We start from the raw sequence: 20,797 nt of genomic DNA, 5'->3' as shown, positions 1-20,797 counted from the left end.
CATAGAGCTGCCAGTTAGCATAGAGCTGCCAGTTAGCAAGGAGCTGCCAGTCTGCATGGAGCTGCCAGTCTGCATAGAGCTGCCAGTCTGCATGGAGCTGCCAGTCTGCAAGGAGCCGCCAGAGCTGCCTGTCTGCAGGATGCCGCCAAAGCTGCCAGTCTGCAAGGAGCCGCCAGAGCTGCCAGTCTGCAAGGAGCCGCCAGAGCTGCCAGTTAGCATGGAGCAGCCAGGGCCGCCAGTCAGCATGGAGCAGCCAGGGCCGCCAGTCAGCATGGAGCAGCCAGGGCCGCCAGTCAGCATGGAGCAGCCAGGGCCGCCAGTCAGCATGGAGCAGCCAGTCAGCATGGAGCAGCCAGTCAGCATGGAGCAGCCAGAGCAGCCAGTCAGCATGGAGCAGCCAGAGCTGCCAGTCAGCATGGAGCAGCCAGTCAGCATGGAGCAGCCAGAGCTACCAGTCATCATGGAGCAGCCAGTCAGCATGGAGCAGCCAGAGCTGCCAGTCGTCCAGACTCTTCCAGATCTGCCAGTCGTCCAGACTCTTCCAGATCTGCCAGTCGTCCAGACTCTTCCAGATCTGCCAGTCGTCCAGACTCTTCCAGATCTGCCAGTCGTCCAGACTCTTCCAGATCTGCCAGTCGACCAGACTCTTCCAGATCTGCCAGTCGACCAGACTCTTCCAGATCTGCCAGTCGACCAGACTCTTCCAGATCTGCCAGTCGTCCAGACTCTTCCAGATCTGCCAGTCGTCCAGACTCTTCCAGATCTGCCAGTCGTCCAGACTCTTCCAGATCTGCCAGTCGACCAGACTCTTCCAGATCTGCCAGTCGACCAGATTCTCCTAGATCCGCCAGTCGACCAGATTCTCCCAGATCCGCCAGTCGACCAGATTCTCCCAGATCCGCCAGTCGACCAGATTCTCCCAGATCCGCCAGTCGACCAGATTCTCCCAGATCCGCCAGTCGACCAGATTCTCCCAGATCCGCCAGTCGACCAGATTCTCCCAGATCTGCTAGTCGACCAGGATCTGCTGAAACCGCCAGCCAGCCAGGTTCTGGTAGTTTCTACTACCTGCCTGGGCTTCCTCTCAGTGCTGAGCTTCTTCTCAGTGCTGAGCTTCCTCTCAGTGCTGAGCTACCTATCTGTCCCGAGTTACCTCTGTCCCGAGCTGTCCCTCTGTCCCATGTTATCATTGTGGTGGGTAACCTATTTAGGGACGTTTAGGAGGGGGATTAAAACTGTCATGGAGTGGGGTCCACGTCCAGCGCCAGAGCCGCCACCGCGGACAGATGCCCACCCAGACCCTCCCCTATAGGTTCAGGTTTTGCGGCCGGAGTCCGCACCTTGGGGGGGGGGGGTACTGTCACGCCCTGACCATAGTTTACTTTGTATTTTCTATGTTTTGATTGGTCAGGGTGTGATCTGAGTGGGTATTCTATGTTTCATGTCTTGTTTGTCTATTTCTATGTTCAGCCTGATATGGTTCTCAGTCAGAGGCAGGTGTTCGTCATTGTCTCTGATTGGGAACCATATTTAGGTAGCCTGGGTTTCACTGTGTGTTTGTGGGTGATTGTTCCTGTCTATGTGTTTTTCACCAGATAGGCTGTTTAGGTTTTTGTTACGTTCGTTACGTTTTGTTTTGTAGTATTGTATTGGAGATTCGTGTTTCGTATTATTAATAAACATGGATCGTAAACCACACGCTGCATTTTGGTCCGACTCTCCTTCTCATCAAGAAAACCGTTACATCTAACCGATACCCAAATATGGATTTAGTGAAATTAAAAATCTCATTGATTTCTAAAGACCAGTCCCCATGCTTGTCTCAGAGCAGCGCAAAACGGTGCTAAAATAGTTGTAGGCTATTGCTTCAAATCCTATTGCTTCTAACTTCACCATGCTTTTTAAATAAATAAGACCTACATCACTTTTAACAGCGCATTACTCAACAATAGTGAGACTCATGTCGCCTACGGTAGGCCTACAGTATATCGAAAAATATGACGTGACTCTCTGCCAATAATTACATTTCAAGGATATTTCTGTAATTCAGTGATATTTATTCTCATAGTAATTCGTTATGGATCCATAACTAAATAAACATCGACATTTTGAAAGAGTATTTTTATCATTATTTTATTAACGAAAGCATAAAGATGACATTATTAGTTACATTGTTTTAGTTTGAACGTGCAGACAGGCACTAAGAACAGCGGGAACATTTCCCTAGTCAGCGCCATTATTAGTGCAATGCCCCCTTAAAGTGTTGTTCTGTGCTACCCAGTGTGGCGGGGTGGGGGTCCACCACCCCTTCGCCTTCTTTCCCTTCCCCATGGTCTAGGTCAGTCGTTTGTGCATGGCTGTGCGGCCCATCCCGTGCCCCCTGCCCTCGTGTCTTAAACCTCACACTTTCAGTGGATACAGCTGGAGAACTGCAAGGCAATCACATTGTGCTCCACTCGGAAGCCATGACCAATATATATTGTCCTTCTAATAAAAGGTTAATAATATATCTGCCAGAATATCCAAGGGGCTTTTATATAATTCTAAATTAATAATAATAATAAAGTTGTTTAAAAAATAACATTTTGGAGATGATTGAGTTTTCAAATAACGTAAAATGAGCGAGAAAAAGGCCATTCTTGAACATGGGGTGAGACATTGTTAATAATTAGTAAATAAAGCTAGTTTGTTATTTAGAATGATTTATTTATGTTTTTAGAGGGATAGAAACCAAAAACCTACAGTCATCTCATGGGTCTGTCTCCCAGTTGAGGCTAGCACGGGAATTGAACCAGCATCTGTAGCAAAACAGCTTGCACTGCAATGCAGTGTCTTAGACCGTGGTGCCACTTAGGCACTGGACAACGTGACTGGTCGGGAGTGGGCTACAGTAAAATAATCCAAACAAAAGAAAACAATAAAAACCTTAGTGTAACAACAGTTTAAGTAAGTAATACTGAAGACGTGCACAATTATCACTTTCTATTTAGGTTAATTTCACCCATTCATTGTCATTTAGAGACACAGTAGCGCCTTGGGACCCAAAAGCATAATCAGTGCTCTAACTCCGCCTTGCGCTGGTCTGGAGCAATGAAGTGGTGATGAAGGGTACCGTACTAAACCACAACCCACAGCATAATCACACAACTTTTAGTGAGCAACCACTGTAGCTCCTATTGTTTTTCAGTTATTAGGTAGGAATTTTCTCATGGTTCTGGAATGGTGGGCCTCACACATGCATGAATGCACCCAGGCACACACATCGCAGTGTTACCTGTTTGAAGAGCTGCAGGTTGACCGCCATCTCCAAGAAGTTTCTCATGGTGCTGGAGCGGTGAGCCACAAAGCTCTCCTCGCAGAACGTGACTGGTTCCCCCTGACCAGAAACAGGAAAAGGAGGAGACAGGAAGATCAGAACCACATATTTAGAACCAGATAACATTTACACTTTGTATTCTGTGGTGGAATACTTTTAAAATGCAGGGATGTAAAGTACTTATGTAAAAATACTTAAAAAGTATTAAAGTAGTTTTTGGGGGTATCTGTGCTTTACTTTTTATATTCCTAAAGACAAGTATGTACATTTTACTCCATACATTTTCCCTGACCCCCAAAAGTACTCTTCACATTTTGAATGCCCAGCAGGACATGAAAATGGTCTAATTCACACACTAATCAAGAGAACATCCCTGGTCATCCCTACTGCCTCTGATCCTCCTGACTCACAAATGAAGCATGTGTTTAGTAAATGATGTCTGAGTGTTGGAGTGTGCCCCTGGCAATCAGTGAATAAAAAAACAAACAAGAAAATGGTGCTGTTTGTTTTGCTTAATTTAAGACATTTGAAATGATTTATACTTTTGATACTTAAGTATAATTTCGAAACTACATTGACTTCTGATACTTAAGTATATTTAAAACCAAATACTTTTAGACTAACTCAAGTAGAATTTTACTGGGTGATTTTCACTTTTACTTTAGTCATTTTCTATTAAGGTATCTTTACGTTTACTCAAATATGACAATTGGGTACTTTTTCCATCATTGTTAAAATGTCACATTACTGATCTGATAAAGGACCAGAGAAATTAAGAAGTTGACAATACATTTCTACTGTATTCTACTTACATATTTTCTGCCACCCAAAACTTAGTAACTTCAGTAACTAGGTAATTCAGTCTCTCCTGTTACACTCTCTTGCATCATAATTAGCTGAGAGCTACAGACATTAGATGACAACATGACTACCCAGCCAATCAAAAGGAGCCTGCAGTGGTTCTACATGCATGTTTCCGTATAATTAGCCTAATTTGCAAATGTATATTTTTCTACAGTTACTTTTTAAGTATTGTGGAGAACCAGGCTAGTGTTTGAGGCTATGAACACACTAGGACATGTTCACTACAGTGTAGGTCTGGCCTCATTTTAGTGCTGGTTGGTTAATGCTATATATTACATCAAGATTAGTTTATAGTTCTGCAATTAGCAACTTTACTTCAGACATGGAATAGTTATTCTGAAAGAATAGGAACAGAAGAATGTCTTTCTTTGCAGATGGACTAATAAAGAACAAATCTATTCTAACAAGGCAACAGTGAACATGACGTCCCCCACGAATGAGTTATTGTGTGTGTGACCAAAGATTATCCATTTGATTATCCATTATATTGACCAGATACTTAAGTGGCCGCTCTAACAATGAAAATAAATGTCTTCAGAAATGTAAGGCAGTTAGCCTGATTACCAGTTTAGGGCTTGACAGTCATGTAAATTTGACAGTGGCACACCGGCCAATACCATGTGAGAACTACTGGCCCGAAGGACTATATTGCTGGTCCCACCCAAGATCCCAGTAGAGCAAGTTATGCATGCATAATTTCAGTTGTGATTTCATGTTTCATTTGCAGTCTGGGCAGGTACCTTATATTATAGCCAATCGTAAAATCTGATATCTACACTGATTGTTTGGAAAACCAAAATTAAGCTACACCCCCCCCCCCAATTATGACATACTGTATAGCCTATATTAAACCGTTTCAAATGTAATATTCCCCTCCAGAAATGAGCCAATAACAAATTGATGAAAAGCAATATATTTAGGGGCTGTACATGGTACATATTATCAGGCAGGTGTGCTATTTTAGCAATAAGCATCATCAACTGTCTCATGCAGCACATGTGGCTACATGGCTGAAGCATGGGGTTGCTCCTCCGCATTGTTTACCCCAATGGGCTAATCATTAGCTAGATTACGAAGGGCACAGTTAAGTTTAATGAGGCCACATTGTTCACAAAAACTGCCTCCAAAAAAAGTACATGAATTCATACAGCCAAATAATAATTCATAACAGATCAATAAGTTATTTCCAATACATACTTTTCATATTAATACAACATTTTCCTCATAATAGTAGAAACAAGTGTCATTAATCCCCCACGGATTGGTTCACATTAATGGACTATTCCTCCCTGACAGAGTTCCGGTGCATCGTTTCACACGATACGATTGGAATCGTCGCTTTCATTAAAACTACGCTGCAGCAATGAGGCGCTTTCAGAAGGGGGGGGGCAGAGAAAAGGAAAAAAAAAACTATTTAATGTTAATAGAAACATTTCCTAAGTGAACGCATTCCTTTAGTAAAAAGACAGGTGCTGCTGATAACCCTGCCATTGTCGTCGAGGCAGAGGACGTGTATGTGTAGCCCAGTGGCGGTCGGTGCCGTTTAAGATTACGGAGGAACTTTCATTTGATTTCTATGAGCATGGCCTTGTTTCTATTACAGCATATTGGATGCCTGTCTGTCAGTCATATTCCATTCACCCAGCTCAACATAACATAGATAGGTTTAAGCTACTACATGATACTAAAAATGGCCCAATACCCATCATGAGGTTGCTACAATCTGGCCTACAAATGAAAGTTGATAACGTAGGTGCACAGCTCGAGAGACAAATGGTACTAATCAAGGTGACAGACAGTGACACATTCAATACAGCTTTGCACACCCTTGCCTGCAATCTAGCTGTTCTCGGGTGTCATCATTAGTCCACACAGTTGCAAAACGTTATGTTTTGATACTAAAACGAGAGTTTGTGGAGCAGGCACAGAGCACGCTACAATAAGTGGTCGGCGGCGCTGATAGACAGGCTTAATCCATGAGACACATTTGACAGAAGAACATGAAAGTAACAAAAATTCTAGTATACCGAAAAAAAAAATATTCAGGTTCTAGTATTGAAAAGTACTCAAGTTTTGGTATACCGTGCAACACTAACACTAACTCTTCTGTGAAAGCATATGGGCTCCAAATACACATGCTTCAGTCAAACGGGGTGCTCAGAATGTGTGTGAGTGCCTGTGTATGTGTATTTGTGTGTGTGTGTGTGTATGAAAGTATGCGAGCATGGATGCCAATTTGTGTGTGTGTGTGTGTGTGGAATCATAGACTTTTATCTAGATCCTATGGGGACTAGGGAGATGGTATGTTGTGTGGACGTCACGGCACACACACAAGCTCTTTGCTCGCTCTGCTTTAAATGTTTGTGTCTGAAGGGAGTCAGGCAGTGTGTTCATGCCACTGTCTGTATACACAGACCGACAACACAGAGGCATCAATTATGGATCCCCTCTCTGGGACTCTACACAGCCCAATTACCCTTAAAGCCTATGAACAAAAGCCCTGCTATTTGACAAACAGTACATGGCTTGTTTTGCTCTCAACTGGAGTAACTTAGAATTGAGAGGCAGAGCGAGAGAGAAATGTTCTGGGATTTAGACTAGAGAGGGAAAGGAAGATAGTGAGAAGTGGCTAAAATATATCTTCAAAGAGAATGTCCTGACTCCTCCTGTAAAGGTACTGATATGTCAGTGTTTCAGACCACCTTCAGTCAACTCAAAAACACACCTTCAACCTTCACTCACTGTTCAAAAACACATTTTCCTTTCACAAACTGAAAACAAACTTCTGAGGGTAGGGGTTAGGGGTATAATGATTAGGTCGAAGCGAGTTATTACAGGTTTGTACCTGAGGGTTGCAGTTAGGAGAAGCTTCTTATAGCTTTGTATCGGAGGGTACGGGTTTAGGGGTAGGTTCTTACAGGTTTGTATCAGAGGGTAAGGGTTTAGGGGTAGGTTCTTACAGGTTTGTATCGGAGGGTACGGGTTTAGGGGTAGGTTCTTACAGGTTTGTATCGGAGGGTAAGGGTTTAGGGGTAGGTTCTTACAGGTTTGTATCGGAGGGTAAGAGTTTAGGGGTAGGTTCTTACAGGTTTGTATCAGAGGGTAAGAGTTTAGGGGTAGGTTCTTACAGGTTTGTATCGGAGGGTAAGAGTTTAGGGGTAGGTTCTTACAGGTTTGTATCGGAGGGTAAGGGTTTAGGGGTAGGTTCTTACAGGTTTGAATCGGAGGGTAAGGGTTTAGGGGTAGGTTCTTACAGGTTTGAATCGGAGGGTAAGGGTTAAGCTCTTACAGGTTTGAATCGGAGGGTAAGGGTTTAGGGTTAAGCTCTTACAGGTTTGTATCGGAGGGTAAGGGTTTAGGGGTAGGTTCTTACAGGTTTGTATCGGAGGGTAAGGGTTTAGGGGTAGGTTCTTACAGGTTTGTATCGGAGAGTAAGGGTTTAGGGGTAGCTTCTTACAGGTTTGAATCGGAGGGTAAGGGTTTAGGGTTAAGCTCTTACAGGTTTGTATCGGATGGTAAGGGTTTAGGGGTAGGTTCTTACAGGTTTGTATCGGAGGGTACGAGTTTAGGGGTAGGTTCTTACAGGTTTGTATCAGAGGGTAAGGGTTTAGGGGTAGGTTCTTACAGGTTTGTATCGGAGGGTACGGGTTTAGGGGTAGGTTCTTACAGGTTTGTATCGGAGGGTAAGGGTTTAGGGGTAGGTTCTTACAGGTTTGTATCGGAGGGTAAGGGTTTAGGGGTAGGTTCTTACAGGTTTGTATCGGAGGGTAAGGGTTTAGGGGTAGGTTCTTACAGGTTTGTATCGAGGGTAAGGGTTTAGGGGTAGGTTCTTACAGGTTTGTATCGGAGGGTAAGGGTTTAGGGGTAGGTTCTTACAGGTTTGTATCGGAGGGTAAGGGTTTAGGGGTAGCTTCTTACAGGTTTGAATCAGAGGGTAAGGGTTTAGGGGTAGGTTCTTACAGGTTTGTATCAGAGGGTAAGGGTTTAGGGGTAGGTTCTTACAGGTTTGTATCAGAGGGTAAGGGTTTAGGGGTAGATTCTTACAGGTTTGTATCGGAGGGTAAGGGTTTAGGGGTAGGTTCTTACAGGTTTGTATCGGAGGGTAAGGGTTTAGGGTTAAGCTCTTACAGGTTTGTATCGGAGGGTAAGGGTTTAGGGTTAGGTTCTTACAGGTTTGTATCGGAGGGCATCTCGGTAGGATCCAAACAGAGCAGCCTGAGCCCGGAGGAAGGCCCTTGCTACTCCGCTTCCTGTTGATGTCGACTGCTTCTTTAGCTTACTCTTCAGAGAGTGGACCTGAGAGAGAGAGAAAAACACAGAGGGAACCAGAGACAGAGAGAGCAAGCAAGAGAGAGAGAGAGGAAGGGGATGGAGAGAGGGTGGAGGGAGGGGACGGAGGGAGGGTGAAGAGAGACAGATCGAGAAAGGAGAAGAGAGAACGAGGGTGGAGAGAGATAGAGAAAGAGAGGGAGGGGAGTGAGAGAGGATGGAGAGGGAGACAGAGGGAATGAATGAGAGAAAGAGAGGGGAAAGTTAAATTAACACCTGTGAAATTGGTAGCTGGAACGGGAGAGCCATTCTGGGTGTGAAGTGTCACATTTACAGGTCATTCCCAAAAAAGAAATAAAAAAAATCGTATCTGTTGTGCTGCAGAGAGCACCTGCAGAGAGCACCTGCTGCTCTGTTAATTGAGCAGAGGATGGGGGAGATGGAGAGGAAGGGGAAGGGAGTAAAGAAGGACTGTGAAAGAAAATCCAGTTGTCTCGTTCTCTCTCCCACTCTACTTATTTTATTTTCCTCTTAATGCCACTCCTTGTACTGTCCTGTAAATCCCTCCCTCCCTCCCACAGGAGAGCAGCAGCGTGCAGATGCTTATTTATGGGTGACCCATGCGGTCCATCGGAACGTCTAAGGAAGGTGTCAAGAGCCTCTTCACCTGCTCTGAAGTCTGTCTGTCTGTCTGTCTGTCTGTCTGTCTGAAAGAGGATTGTATCTCTCTGTCTGTCTTGTATCTAATCACAAAATATACACTGTCCTTTGGTTGTATACAATATACACAGTGTATAAAACATTAGGAACACCTGCTCTTTCCATGACAGACTGAACAGGTGAAAGCTATGATCCCTTACTGATGTCACTTGCTTAATCCACTTCAGTGTAGATGATCGGGAGGAGACAGGATAAAGAATGTTTTTTTAAGCCTTGAGACATGGATTGTGTATGTGTGCCATTTAGAGGGTGAATGAGCAAGACAAAATGCTTAAGTGCCTTTGAACAGGGTATAGTAGTAGGTGCCAGGCACACTGGTTTGAGTGTCAAGAACTGAAACTCTGCTGGGTTTTTCACCCTCAACAGTTTCCTGTGTAGCCAACTTGACAACTCTGGGAAGCATTGGAGTCAATATGGGCCAGCATCCCTGTGGAACGCTTTCGACACCTAGAGTCCACGCTCGGACAAATTGAGACTGTTCGGAGCGCAAAAGGGGGTGCAACTCAATATTAGGAAGACGTTCCTAATGTTCTGTACACTCGGTGTACAATGCCCACGTTGTTGTTACACTTTTTGTGAAATGTTTAACAGTCTAAGAACTGTACCTATTGATCACCATGTGAATACATAGGCCTACATCACACAATGTTTCCACAATGTTTCCACAATTCCGTTTTAACACCCTCAAGAGACCAGACCAAAACAATCAAGGAGCACCTACAGTAAAAGTACTGTTTGTCATATTAGGAGAAACGCTGACTGCTGTTTGAGTTCGCCGTTAGAAACTAGAGGGAGTAGAAGCAGTGTGTTAACAAAGTCTCACTAAACCCCTGGGGTTTAGTCTGACGCTCTCTCTCCACCGTGTCCCCGTTCCCGCGCTGCCTGCTACCATCCACCACGAAAACTCCCTCCCCTCCAAAGCATCAAACAGCAGTTTATCACTGCTAAATTAACAACTGTCATCTCCACACTCACTCATTTTTGCTAAATACTTTTATGTTTATGTAAAGTTGTTTCTGAAATTAATATTTCATGTTTGTGTGCGTTTGCAGATTTTTTTCTTTCTCTCCCACTGCAAAATCTTTAAAAGGTCTTTTTTTTTTTTTTTTTAGCTTGAGAATCAAAGACAACAGAATGTCAGTCAGTCTACTGCTGATACCCTGAAGACTGCCAGACAGGCGGGGAGAAGTAAATTCTGCTGCTCGCGGAGTTCTGAAGATCAGCGTTTAGAGGAGAACGATTACAAATACTTTTTAATGAAAGGGAGGGACACAAAGAGATGTTCTGTTTTCGGGAATATAATTCAAATGAGATTGTTTTAGTGACAAGATAGAATTTTTAAAATGTGTTGATTTGTTTTGAGAAGGGAAATTCCGTTCGTCCGGTGACGAGTTTGACAATTTTTTTAGAAAGCAATTGTGTTCAAAAATCGAATCATCTCCGAAAGGCGACAATCACAACATGCACTCATAAAAACAAAACCCACACATCCCATAAAACAATCCAACAAATGTACAGAAAAATATCTAAAATAATAAACTTGTGATTAATAATACGTGTGTGTTTGACAGACGAGGCTAGTTGGTGCAGTGGCATCTCATCAGGCATGCTGCAGCAGTAATGGTCTCTGTCAGACTAATTAGCTTTTATAGTGTGAGCGTGGCTAACAAGACGTGAGCAGGCGTCACAGAGAGACCCTGCTCTACAGGTGATAACCCTATTTGGCAATGACATTTTTTACTGTAAAGCCACACTGACGGCCAGCAGATCAAAGGGACTGACTCCCCCAATGGGTCCAATTAACTATAGCATTGCAGAGAGAGAGGGAGAGAGAGAGAGATGGAAGGAAGGGGAGAGAGCACAAGTGAGAGAGAGAGAGCAAAAGAGAAAGAAAGAGGGAGAGAAGGCGAGCGAGGGGGGGGGGGGGGGGGGGGGGGCTAAGGAAAGGAAGGCGCAAAGAAAGAAAAAAAAAGTGTTGAGTTATGATAGTCATAATCTATGCAGAGAGGCCTTTCCCGTATAGGTCTTTTCCCCAAAGCTGTGATCTTTTCAATTTACATCAAGGGAGGATGGCTGTGGATGAAAGGCGTGCGTCTGAGGAGCGGCAGGCCGGCAGCCACACAGGGTAGACACGGGGGCTCATTAAGCCACGGCCCAGCCTCCCCATAACAAGGACTGAAGTGGCTGGTGTAAAGAGCAGGGGGTCACAGGTCAGACCGGGAACAGATCTCCATTTAACTCAGCAGCTGGAGATGATAATTAGCAGGTGCAGTGGTGATATCGGTCTCTCTGTAAAGGATAAGACTGTAAAAGATAACTGTCATTGGATCATCGCATCTCTGCTGTGGGCTGGGGTGGTTCACACATACACACAACACACGTGGGCGCACACACATACGTCATGTAACACCATTCTGAAGTTTTATCTGATTGAACTGTAGGTCCTCTCCCAGTGTGTGTACATGTATTGACAAATATACACTGACACAATTACGTAACAAAAATATGTTTTAAAGGAGAAAAAAAATTGCAGAGCACTCAAAATTGAATCACTTCAGAATATCCTAGAAATAACTTTAAAATAATATTACATGTGTTCAAGGACAGCAAAAACAATTCTAACAAACATGAAGTGTCCAAAGCAGTAAAAGTGCCATATCTTTCAGCTCTGGTGCATTACATATAGAAACAGAAAAGAGAAAAGTTTCATCATCATAACGAGACGCGGAGGATCTAGTACAGCCGTCAAGGATAACGAGGCTTGGCTGGTACTGTAGCGTCCTCTAAACACATGGGAACCAACATCAACTAACGTTGTCTCACAGCACACAGTCACACCACGTTACCGTACAGGCACCAACTGTCTGACGACTTTTACTCTGGCAAAAGGCACAGCACAGCTAATTGTTACTGAGCATTTCACTACTATTTATCTACAACTAGACAGCAGTGGAACCATACACGGTTCGTCTCCCTAGCTAAAACCCAGCAGCATTTTGTAGAGAAAGGAAAAGCAAAGATAAGTGTTTGCCTAAATATAATGGGGCATTTATCAGTGATTGGAGCAGTGGAAAAATGTGCTTAAACCCAGCAGCAATTTGACATAGAAAATAATCTATATCCTAATTATATAGAATGTGTTTAAAATGGAAAAATTGATTAAAAAATACTTGTAATAATGACAATGACAATTAAGGCTCTACCAGAGCATATAAAACTCCCAAATTTCAACCCTGACACTGCTGCTGTGGTAGAAAGTTTGGGTTTTCTCTTCGAACCAAAAAAATAATGTTTTGTTAAGATTCTGTCCAGGGAAAGAAGGCCGTGGGGATGCAATTAAAGAACTACAAAGAAGTAAAAAAAAATAGTTATGAAAATCTCCCGCTTTCTTTTGATGTGCTGCTGCCTGAATGTTACACATACCCTCATGCACAAAGACGTGTGTGCGCATGCACACACACACACACACACACACACACACACACACACACACACACACACACACACACACACACACACACACACACACACACACACACACACACACACACACACACACACACACACACACACACACACGCAACACTCCACCCACATTTAAAAAATAATAATAAAAAAGAATATCTGACACATAAAACTCAATATAAAACTATTCTTACCCTTAGAGTCCTTCATTCTTTTAACTACAATGTCTAGTATAAAAACCAATTCCTCATAACAATGTTATTCACTGACAAACAGACTCAATTGCTTGTATATTTATATCCAAAATCATTTTCATTAACGGTCTTCTCTAGTTGCAAAGCAAAACTATGACTTCCAAGTCCATCAGGCTCAACCTCTAATATAAGATGAGAGGACAGAGAAGGCAGGTGAAGTAGATTTTAATATCTTGCGCCGTCTTTCCTGCTGGTGAGATGTGTAGCTAGATGTCCCACAGGAAAAACAAACAAAGACACTGTTACCTACAGCCCATATGAGCAGGACTATAGATCCATCATCATTTTATTACCCGCAGTGAAATAAGCACATCAAACAGATGATGATGATGTGTGTGTGTCTGTGTGTGTGTTCATTTTAACTAATAGGGATATCTAATGGCAGATGCTACTCCCTGAAGTGGGGTTACTTTGTCAGGCTGACCCTGTATAGCAGGCTCTGGGATGAGCTGGGAGTTTTGCATACATAATTAAACATATCTAAATGTCATCTTTACTTCAAACACTAACTGGTCTCTGGTGCTCCCTGGGTTGACTTCAAATACAGAATGGACCAGAGCATCAACACACACACAGAGAGACACAGAGAAAGAGACACAGAGACAGAGAGAAAGAGACACAGAGACAGAGAGAGAGGGACTCAGAGAGAGAGACTCAGAGAGAGAGAGACTCAGAGAGAGAGAGAGAAACTCAGAGAGAGAGAGAGAGAGAGACTCAGAGAGAGAGAGAGAGAGAGAGAGAGAGAGAGAGAGAGAGACTCAGAGAGAGAGAGACTCAGAGAGAGAGACTCAGAGAGAGAGACTCAGCGAGAGAGAGACTCAGCGAGAGAGAGAGAGAAACTCAGAGAGAGAGAGAGAGAGAGAGAGACTCAGAGAGAGAGAGAGAGAGAGAGAGAGAGAGACTCAGAGAGAGAGAGACTCAGAGAGAGAGACTCAGAGAGAGAGACTCAGCGAGAGAGAGAGAGAGAGAGAGAGGAGACAGAGAGAGGAGACAAACTCCAAAACTCTGTTTGATGGACAACATTGGGAATTGTAGTTTGAAGCAGAAACAGTGTACATTGAGTTAAATTAAGTCAGGGCAATATAACAAGACACAGTTGTCAGTCACCCCCCACAAAAAAAAAACATGATATGAATCGTCATCAGATCATAATCAAAACAGTTACCTGAAGTTAACCTTCATTTAACTCATTATGCTTCATTAATAAGAAGTGAGCAATCCTAGCGGAAGCAGCACGGTTCAGTACTGATCTTAATGTACAAGCCAATCTTTGAGGTAGGTAGCTTATAGTTTGGGAAATCCTGGAGCTGCTTCACAGTGGAAATGAGTTGAGGTGAAACACACACACCTGGCCCTACTCTGTATGCAGTGTACAGCTGTGGCTAACGCGTATTGTGGACGAAGCAGAAACGTGTAAGTAGAGAAATCTTTCTCCTAATTTAAATGTCAGCTTGGCGTTTTGAGTGATTATTGTTCACCATCGACAGGACTCAGAGTGACTTTTAGTGAGACAGGAGTGTACCTTCCTCTGCGTGTGTGTGGGTGTGCGTGTGTAGCTGCGTTGGCTGCTGATTATGTTGTTTTCTGTGAACTGAAGCTGAAGCTGAACTCCCAATTAAAGCTGTTGTGTTTGATTACCTGTGCCAGGTTATCTCTGGAGACACACACACACACACACACACACACACACACACACACACACACACACACACACACACACACACACACACACACACACACACACACACACACACACACACACACACACACACACACACACACACACACACACACACACACCTCTCTCCCTCTGCCATATCTGTTAACTTCCCACCAGAGTCTTAAAATACAACAAGTAGGTGTGCACTAGGTACATTTCCCTCATTGATTGGAAACACAGATGATCAAATATAGGAAGGGTAGAAATGTAAGGAACTGTGTCAAAAAAAGCCAGTGGCGACAGAGAACAGAGGGAATTACACATTGCGATTTGAAAGAGGTTCTCGTACATCTTACTTTGAATGTGTAAAACACACAAAAGGAAGAATACATTATTTTTTTTAAACAAATACTCCAGTCATAGGTTTTGATATTAAGTCTACGGGATCAAATAAAAATGGGATTCAGTCGCACATTGTTTGTTTTCAGAATTAATGGTCTGCCTAATTTGCTATTCTTGGATACTTTTAATGACTAGCGTGGCAAATAACCACACTACACCCCAGCCCAATTATAACTGTATCACTGTGTGGGAGAAGTCTGCAAAACAATTCAAAAAACACAAAGAATGAAAGAAACAAAGAATAAAAGCACCTTGATCTTTAGAACAACAGCGGTGGTTCATATTGCACATTCCTTGTTCTATACACTTGTCAACACGTTGATTTTAATAAAACACACATCGACCTCAGAGACCTATATTAGTAGCATCTGTAGAAAAGCTGCTTTAAAAGTGTTTAAGAACCTATAAACCTTTTCAGACCCATGCCACAAATTAGCAAACTTTTTTTTTACTCAAAACAATGCCACTAATGAATACATATTAAGAGCAAATTGTTCTCTTCAACAAAATATAAGGGACTTTTTAACATTATATTACACCATTACAATATTGTAATTTAACATTCTAAAATGATTTCTTTAAATCTATAAATGTGCTTAATATCCCAAACAGATTAAGGACAGGAAATAGATTTGTATCATAAATCAGCTGCATTATATTTCCATTTCATTGCAATACTCAACAAGAAAAATGTAAACGTTCTGTGCAGAAACAGTCTGATGTCATATTTTGTATTTATTTGATTAAACGTAAATTTCATTAAACAAAAAATTATCTCAACAGGAAAAAAGACAAACAGCTTATTTTAGAAAATGCCTTCACAACTGCCAAAATTCAACCTTTACCGAGAAATGACTCATGTGTAATAAACACCGTCAAAAGTGAACATCCTCAGTGCGTAGTAGCACGACAAATTCAGAACAAAAATACAATTAAACACAGGAACCTAAACTCGGTCTCATTTGATGTTTCCAATAAAAACACAGGTCAAAAATAATTCTCAGAAGGTTACACACATCCTTTTTTCACCCTTTTACCAATTATTCTCTCTATTTGTAAATCTTTAGCTGTTTCGCCGAGCGGAAGCGCTATTGGCGTAGTAGCATTTCTAATAGTCAATAAATCTCAAATATTATGTGTGGAATTGGGGGAAATGGCCGTTAAAGGGCAGTCAGCGGGCAGCTGCGGGGTCCTGTCTGGGAGCGGGCCAGGTAAATGCAGGACGTCTGTGACCCCTGACCCCTCCAGAGTAGGGCCAGTGGTCAGCCGACGCCACATGTGACTAATAAAATGTTATTTGATTTGATGCACAAAGTTGTTCCGCAGCAACTTTATATACTTGAAACACTCAAACCAAAAAATGTGCCCCTTAATCTATTTTAATATACTTGGCTTTATGGAAGGAATGAGGCATTGGATTTTCTAAATGTGGATAACTTGTAGAAAACTCTCACTATCTGAATCGCAGGTTAGATAATGCTGAGGTGGAAGGAGATGCAGGTTATCAGGTCTGCTAATCTTTATCTACTAATGCAGTTTGCTCCTGATAAATTCATATTAACAGTACCAATTTAATTACTGTACATTCTTCCTCTTAAATGCTAACGGCTCTTGATCGGTTTAGCGTATGCTGTCATGGCAGTTCCAAGCCGTTCTATTCATTAGGAAGCCACAGTATAGTCAGCGAGAACAGGTAAATGAAGTGTCTAATCATTTTAGCTGTATAAAGTTATGACAGTTCTATAAAGACTTCACTTTGTTTGCAATAACAGTTCTATGACCTTAATCTCAAGCAGCCAGTTAACAGTTTCTTATTCTGAGATTAAGACAGACTCTTTTAATTAAGCCTTCAGTTCCCCGGCCGTTGGTTCTGACGAACTGAGCAATGCCTCTCAACCATCCTACTGTATGTAAACACAATTATCAGATGCCATGTGGCACGTCCTTCCAGTCTAACGAGCAAACTAACAAGGGACTTGGAATTCCCCGCAATTAGTACCTGCTCTTTTCCTGATTCATCTACATCACCCCTAGCGATGAGGGGGCAGGAGAGAGAGAATGTTTTTTTGATTTTTTTTTCTGTAATAAATATATGATGGTACTGTACTGTAGTAGGTGACACATCTTGTTTCAGGCGGTGTAATTCGCCGTGATATGAAGAGTGTGTTCTGTGATTAGTCGGAGGGAAATGGCGAGCTCGAGGATCAAAGCCGCCACTTAATTTAGCAGACGACAAAGACAAAGGCTTTTCTCTGTTGCCTGTCGGATTCAAAAGAGCCATCTCCCTTTTATGACAGACTCAGTTTGCGCTTTAATTTAGGATTGGAGTCCCTGGGCACAGAGAGGCGGGCTGCTGCACAGTCAGAGAGAGAGAGAGAGAGAAGTAGCCGTACTGCAGGTATAGGTATACTATTAGGGCTCTGTGTGTGTGTGTGTGTGTATGTGTGTGTGTGCGCCTGTGTGCACACGCGTGTGTGTGTCTGTATGAGTACAGTACCCACACACACACACACACACACACACACACACACACAGCTTCACAAGGAGTATTAAATCCCCCCTAGAGAGGAAGGAAACAAACAGCCTCCTGCGTGATTCAAACGGAGGGATGACAGGCATGCATGTGTGTGTGTGACCCTGGTTTCCTGTTGCACTGACCGGTGTCAGTGCTACATTAATTAAAGAGATGGAGCTGGCAGGTGGCTGTAGAGACACCACTGGTAATTGGCCCCCTTCTTCTCTCTCTCTCTTTCCCTGCTGCCACAAACCCAGTCTTTCCTCCTCTCCCTCCGTCCCTTCTCAAACAGTCTTTCTCGCTCTGTCGTTCCCGGAGACGTGCCACTGGGCAGGCAGAAAAAGCAGTCTTTGAGGAATAATGATTAGAATAGAGGGAGATGAAGGGGAGAGATGTTTCCACAGATCTGATGGCTGATGAATGCTGCTTGCCTTTCAGTGTGTGTATTTGTATGTGCATGTTTGCATTGCAGAATTTCCCAAAAACGCTGCTAAAGACCAGGGGGGTGGGGGGGACAGGGTTGGTTAGACAAGTGAGGAAGAGTGTGTGTGTACATCCTGAAGAAGACATGGATTTACAATGCATTCGGAAAGTATTCAGACCCCTTGACTTTTTCCACATTTTGTTATGTTACAGCCTTATTCTAAAATGGATTAAATTGTATTTTTTTCCCTCATCAATCTACACACAACACCCCATAATGACTAAGGAAAAACAGGTTAAGAAATGTTTGCTAATGTATTAAAAATAAAAACTTAAATATCACGTTTACATAAGTATTCAGTCCCTCTAATCAGTACTTTGTTGAAGCACCTTAGGCAGTGATTACAGCCTCGAGTCTTTTTGGGTATGACACAGGTAGCCTAGTGGTTAGAGCGTTGGGCCAGTACTCAAAAGGTTGCTGGATCAAATCCCCGAGCTGACAAGGTAAAAATCTGTTATTCTGCCCCTGAACAAGGCAGTTAAGTTAACTCACTGTTCCCCGGTAGGCCGTCATTGTAAAGAAGAATTTGGACAATTCCTTCGACCTCATGGCTTGGTTTTTACTCTGGCATACACTGTCAACTGTGGGACCTTATAAAGACAGGTGTCCAAATCATGTCCAATCAATTTAATTTACCACAGGTGGACTCCAATGAAGTTGCAGAAACATCTCAAGGATGATCAATGGAAACAGGATGCACCTGAGCTCAATTTCGAGTCTCATAGCAAAGGGTCTGAATACTTATGTAAATAAGGTATTTCTCTTTCGCTTTGTCATTCTGGGGTATTGTGTGTACATTGATGAGAATTTGTTTTATTTAATCCATTTTAGCATAAGGCTGTAACATAACAAAATGTGGGAAAAGTGAAGGGGTGTGAACACTTTCCCAATGCACTGTACTACTTGTGTTGATGAATGAGAGAAAGAAAGCGGGAAAAGAGAAGGAAGGTGTGAATGGAGGAGTGTGTGAATACTGTAGGTATAAGTGCAAGATGGTGAGTGTGTGTGTGAGAGAGAAACAAGAGAGTAGGTGTGAAAGAACCTCTGCATATAGTACCAGTCAAAAGTTTGGACACACCTACTCATTCAAGGGTTTTTCTTTATTTTTAATATTTTCTACATTGTAGAATAATAGTGAAGACATCAAAACTATGAAATAACACATATGGAATCATGTAGTAACCAAAAAGTGTTAAACAAATCAAAATATATTTTAAATTCTTCAAAGTAGCCACCCTTTGCCTTGATGACAGCTTGCACACTCTTGGCATTCTCTCAACCAACTTTTCCTTGAATGCAGCATTGAAGGAGCTCCCACATATGCTGAGCACTTGTTGGCTGCTTTTCCTTCACTCTGCGGTCCAACTCATCCCAAACCATCTCAATTGGGTTGAGGCCGGGTGATTGTAGAGGCCAGGTCATCTGATGCAGCACTCCATCACAATGTAGAAAATAGTAAAAATAAAGAAAAACCCTTGAATGAGTAGGTGGGTCCAAACTTTTGACTGGTACTGTATGTGCATGTGTAATAAGAATGATGGCGGGAGGGAGACTGTGTGTTTGAGTGTGTGTGTGTGTGTGTGGGCTCACCACGTCGCTGGGCAGGTTCTGCAGGTCATCCTGGGGGCTCTCCAGTGTGTTGGTGTCCACATTCAGAATCACTACATCCTCCAATGACCTGCTGCGCACTCTCTGAGAGGACAAAACACAGGTCGTCAGCTAAACACGCACACACACCAATCATCATAAAGAAACAATTATCCCTCACACACACCAATCATCATAAAGAAACAACTATCCCTCACACACACCAATCATCATAAAGAAACAAGTATCCCTCACACACACCAATCATCATAAAGAAATAATTATCCCTCACACACACCAGCAAAAGTTTGTGGTTGGAAAAATAATTCTCCCTCCCCCCAAAAAGCTGAAGAAATTGAAACACAGACCGTATTTATTAATCTCAGAGTGTTTTTAATGGAACAATTACAGTTTTTATTGTTCCAGAACTTGATACAGTGCCGCAAATATTTCACAGGTCATTATAATAAGTCACACAGACCTTTTTTATAACCTCCAACCCACATTCTCATCTTACAGCCAGAGTGTTTTAGATTTAAATACACTGACAAGTAACATTTAAAACTACAGTCAAAAACAAATTTGCTCCACACACACACACACACACACACACAGACAAATACACCAAAATGAAAAAAGGGCACACAGCAAACATTCAAAGTCTGCAAACATTTTCTAGCAGCGTAAATCCTGATGCCTCAACAGTAGTCTGCTGTGCTGGGCTGGAGTCTTCCTGATAGCTACAAACCACACGGATCTGTATGTGGTGCTCAGTAGGCAGGTGGGGCTGGAGATCTCGAGTTTGTCACTTTTGTATGTGATAGTCTGAGATACGGAGACTCTCATATACACACACTGACGCAGATATGCACACACAGACACACACTAGCAAACATACAGGCACATACAGTACACACACACAGTCGTACACAACAAACACACACTTGTGTGACAGTGGTGGCTGCGGAGGCTTGCATGCTGATCTGGCAGTGCACGAGAGAGGGTCTGTCACTGGTACAGTGTGTGATGAATACCGCTACTGCCAGGAACGTCACACACACACACACACGCGGTGACGGGTCTACCCCCGACCAACACACCAGCTCTCAATAACGAAGCACAAAAGCTCTTTGTTTGTAAAAACTGTATTTTTCTCTGTCATTTATTTGTGTCTTAAATTGGTAAGCATGCACACAACAGATAAAAAACTAGCGGCAGAAAAGGAAAAGCATTGTCAATATCCTTTTGATTTGGTTTCCAG

At 42.8% G+C, this 20,797-nt stretch overlaps 1 protein-coding gene across 5 annotated transcripts in view; it reads right to left on the bottom strand.

Annotated features, from left to right (window-relative positions):
• The window catches only part of LOC139406828 (DENN domain-containing protein 1B-like), a 196,362-nt gene that overhangs the window by 38,770 nt on the left and 136,795 nt on the right, over positions 1-20,797 (bottom strand). For 4 of the 5 annotated variants that reach the window (XM_071149892.1, XM_071149893.1, XM_071149894.1 and 1 more), the window contains 3 exons: positions 19,540-19,641; positions 8,351-8,476; positions 3,275-3,376 (listed from right to left, as the gene is read on the bottom strand). In XM_071149892.1, coding sequence (XP_071005993.1) covers positions 3,275-3,376; positions 8,351-8,476; positions 19,540-19,641 — 330 coding nt within the window. The remainder of the gene's footprint in view (positions 1-3,274; positions 3,377-8,350; positions 8,477-19,539; positions 19,642-20,797) is intronic. The other variant, XM_071149896.1, reaches the window with a different exon arrangement.

Source organism: Oncorhynchus clarkii, chromosome 4 (assembly GCF_045791955.1).
Source record: "Oncorhynchus clarkii lewisi isolate Uvic-CL-2024 chromosome 4, UVic_Ocla_1.0, whole genome shotgun sequence".
In the NCBI taxonomy this organism is placed as follows: Eukaryota; Metazoa; Chordata; class Actinopteri; order Salmoniformes; family Salmonidae; genus Oncorhynchus; species Oncorhynchus clarkii.
This window is presented reverse-complemented; position numbering and strand designations above follow the sequence as displayed.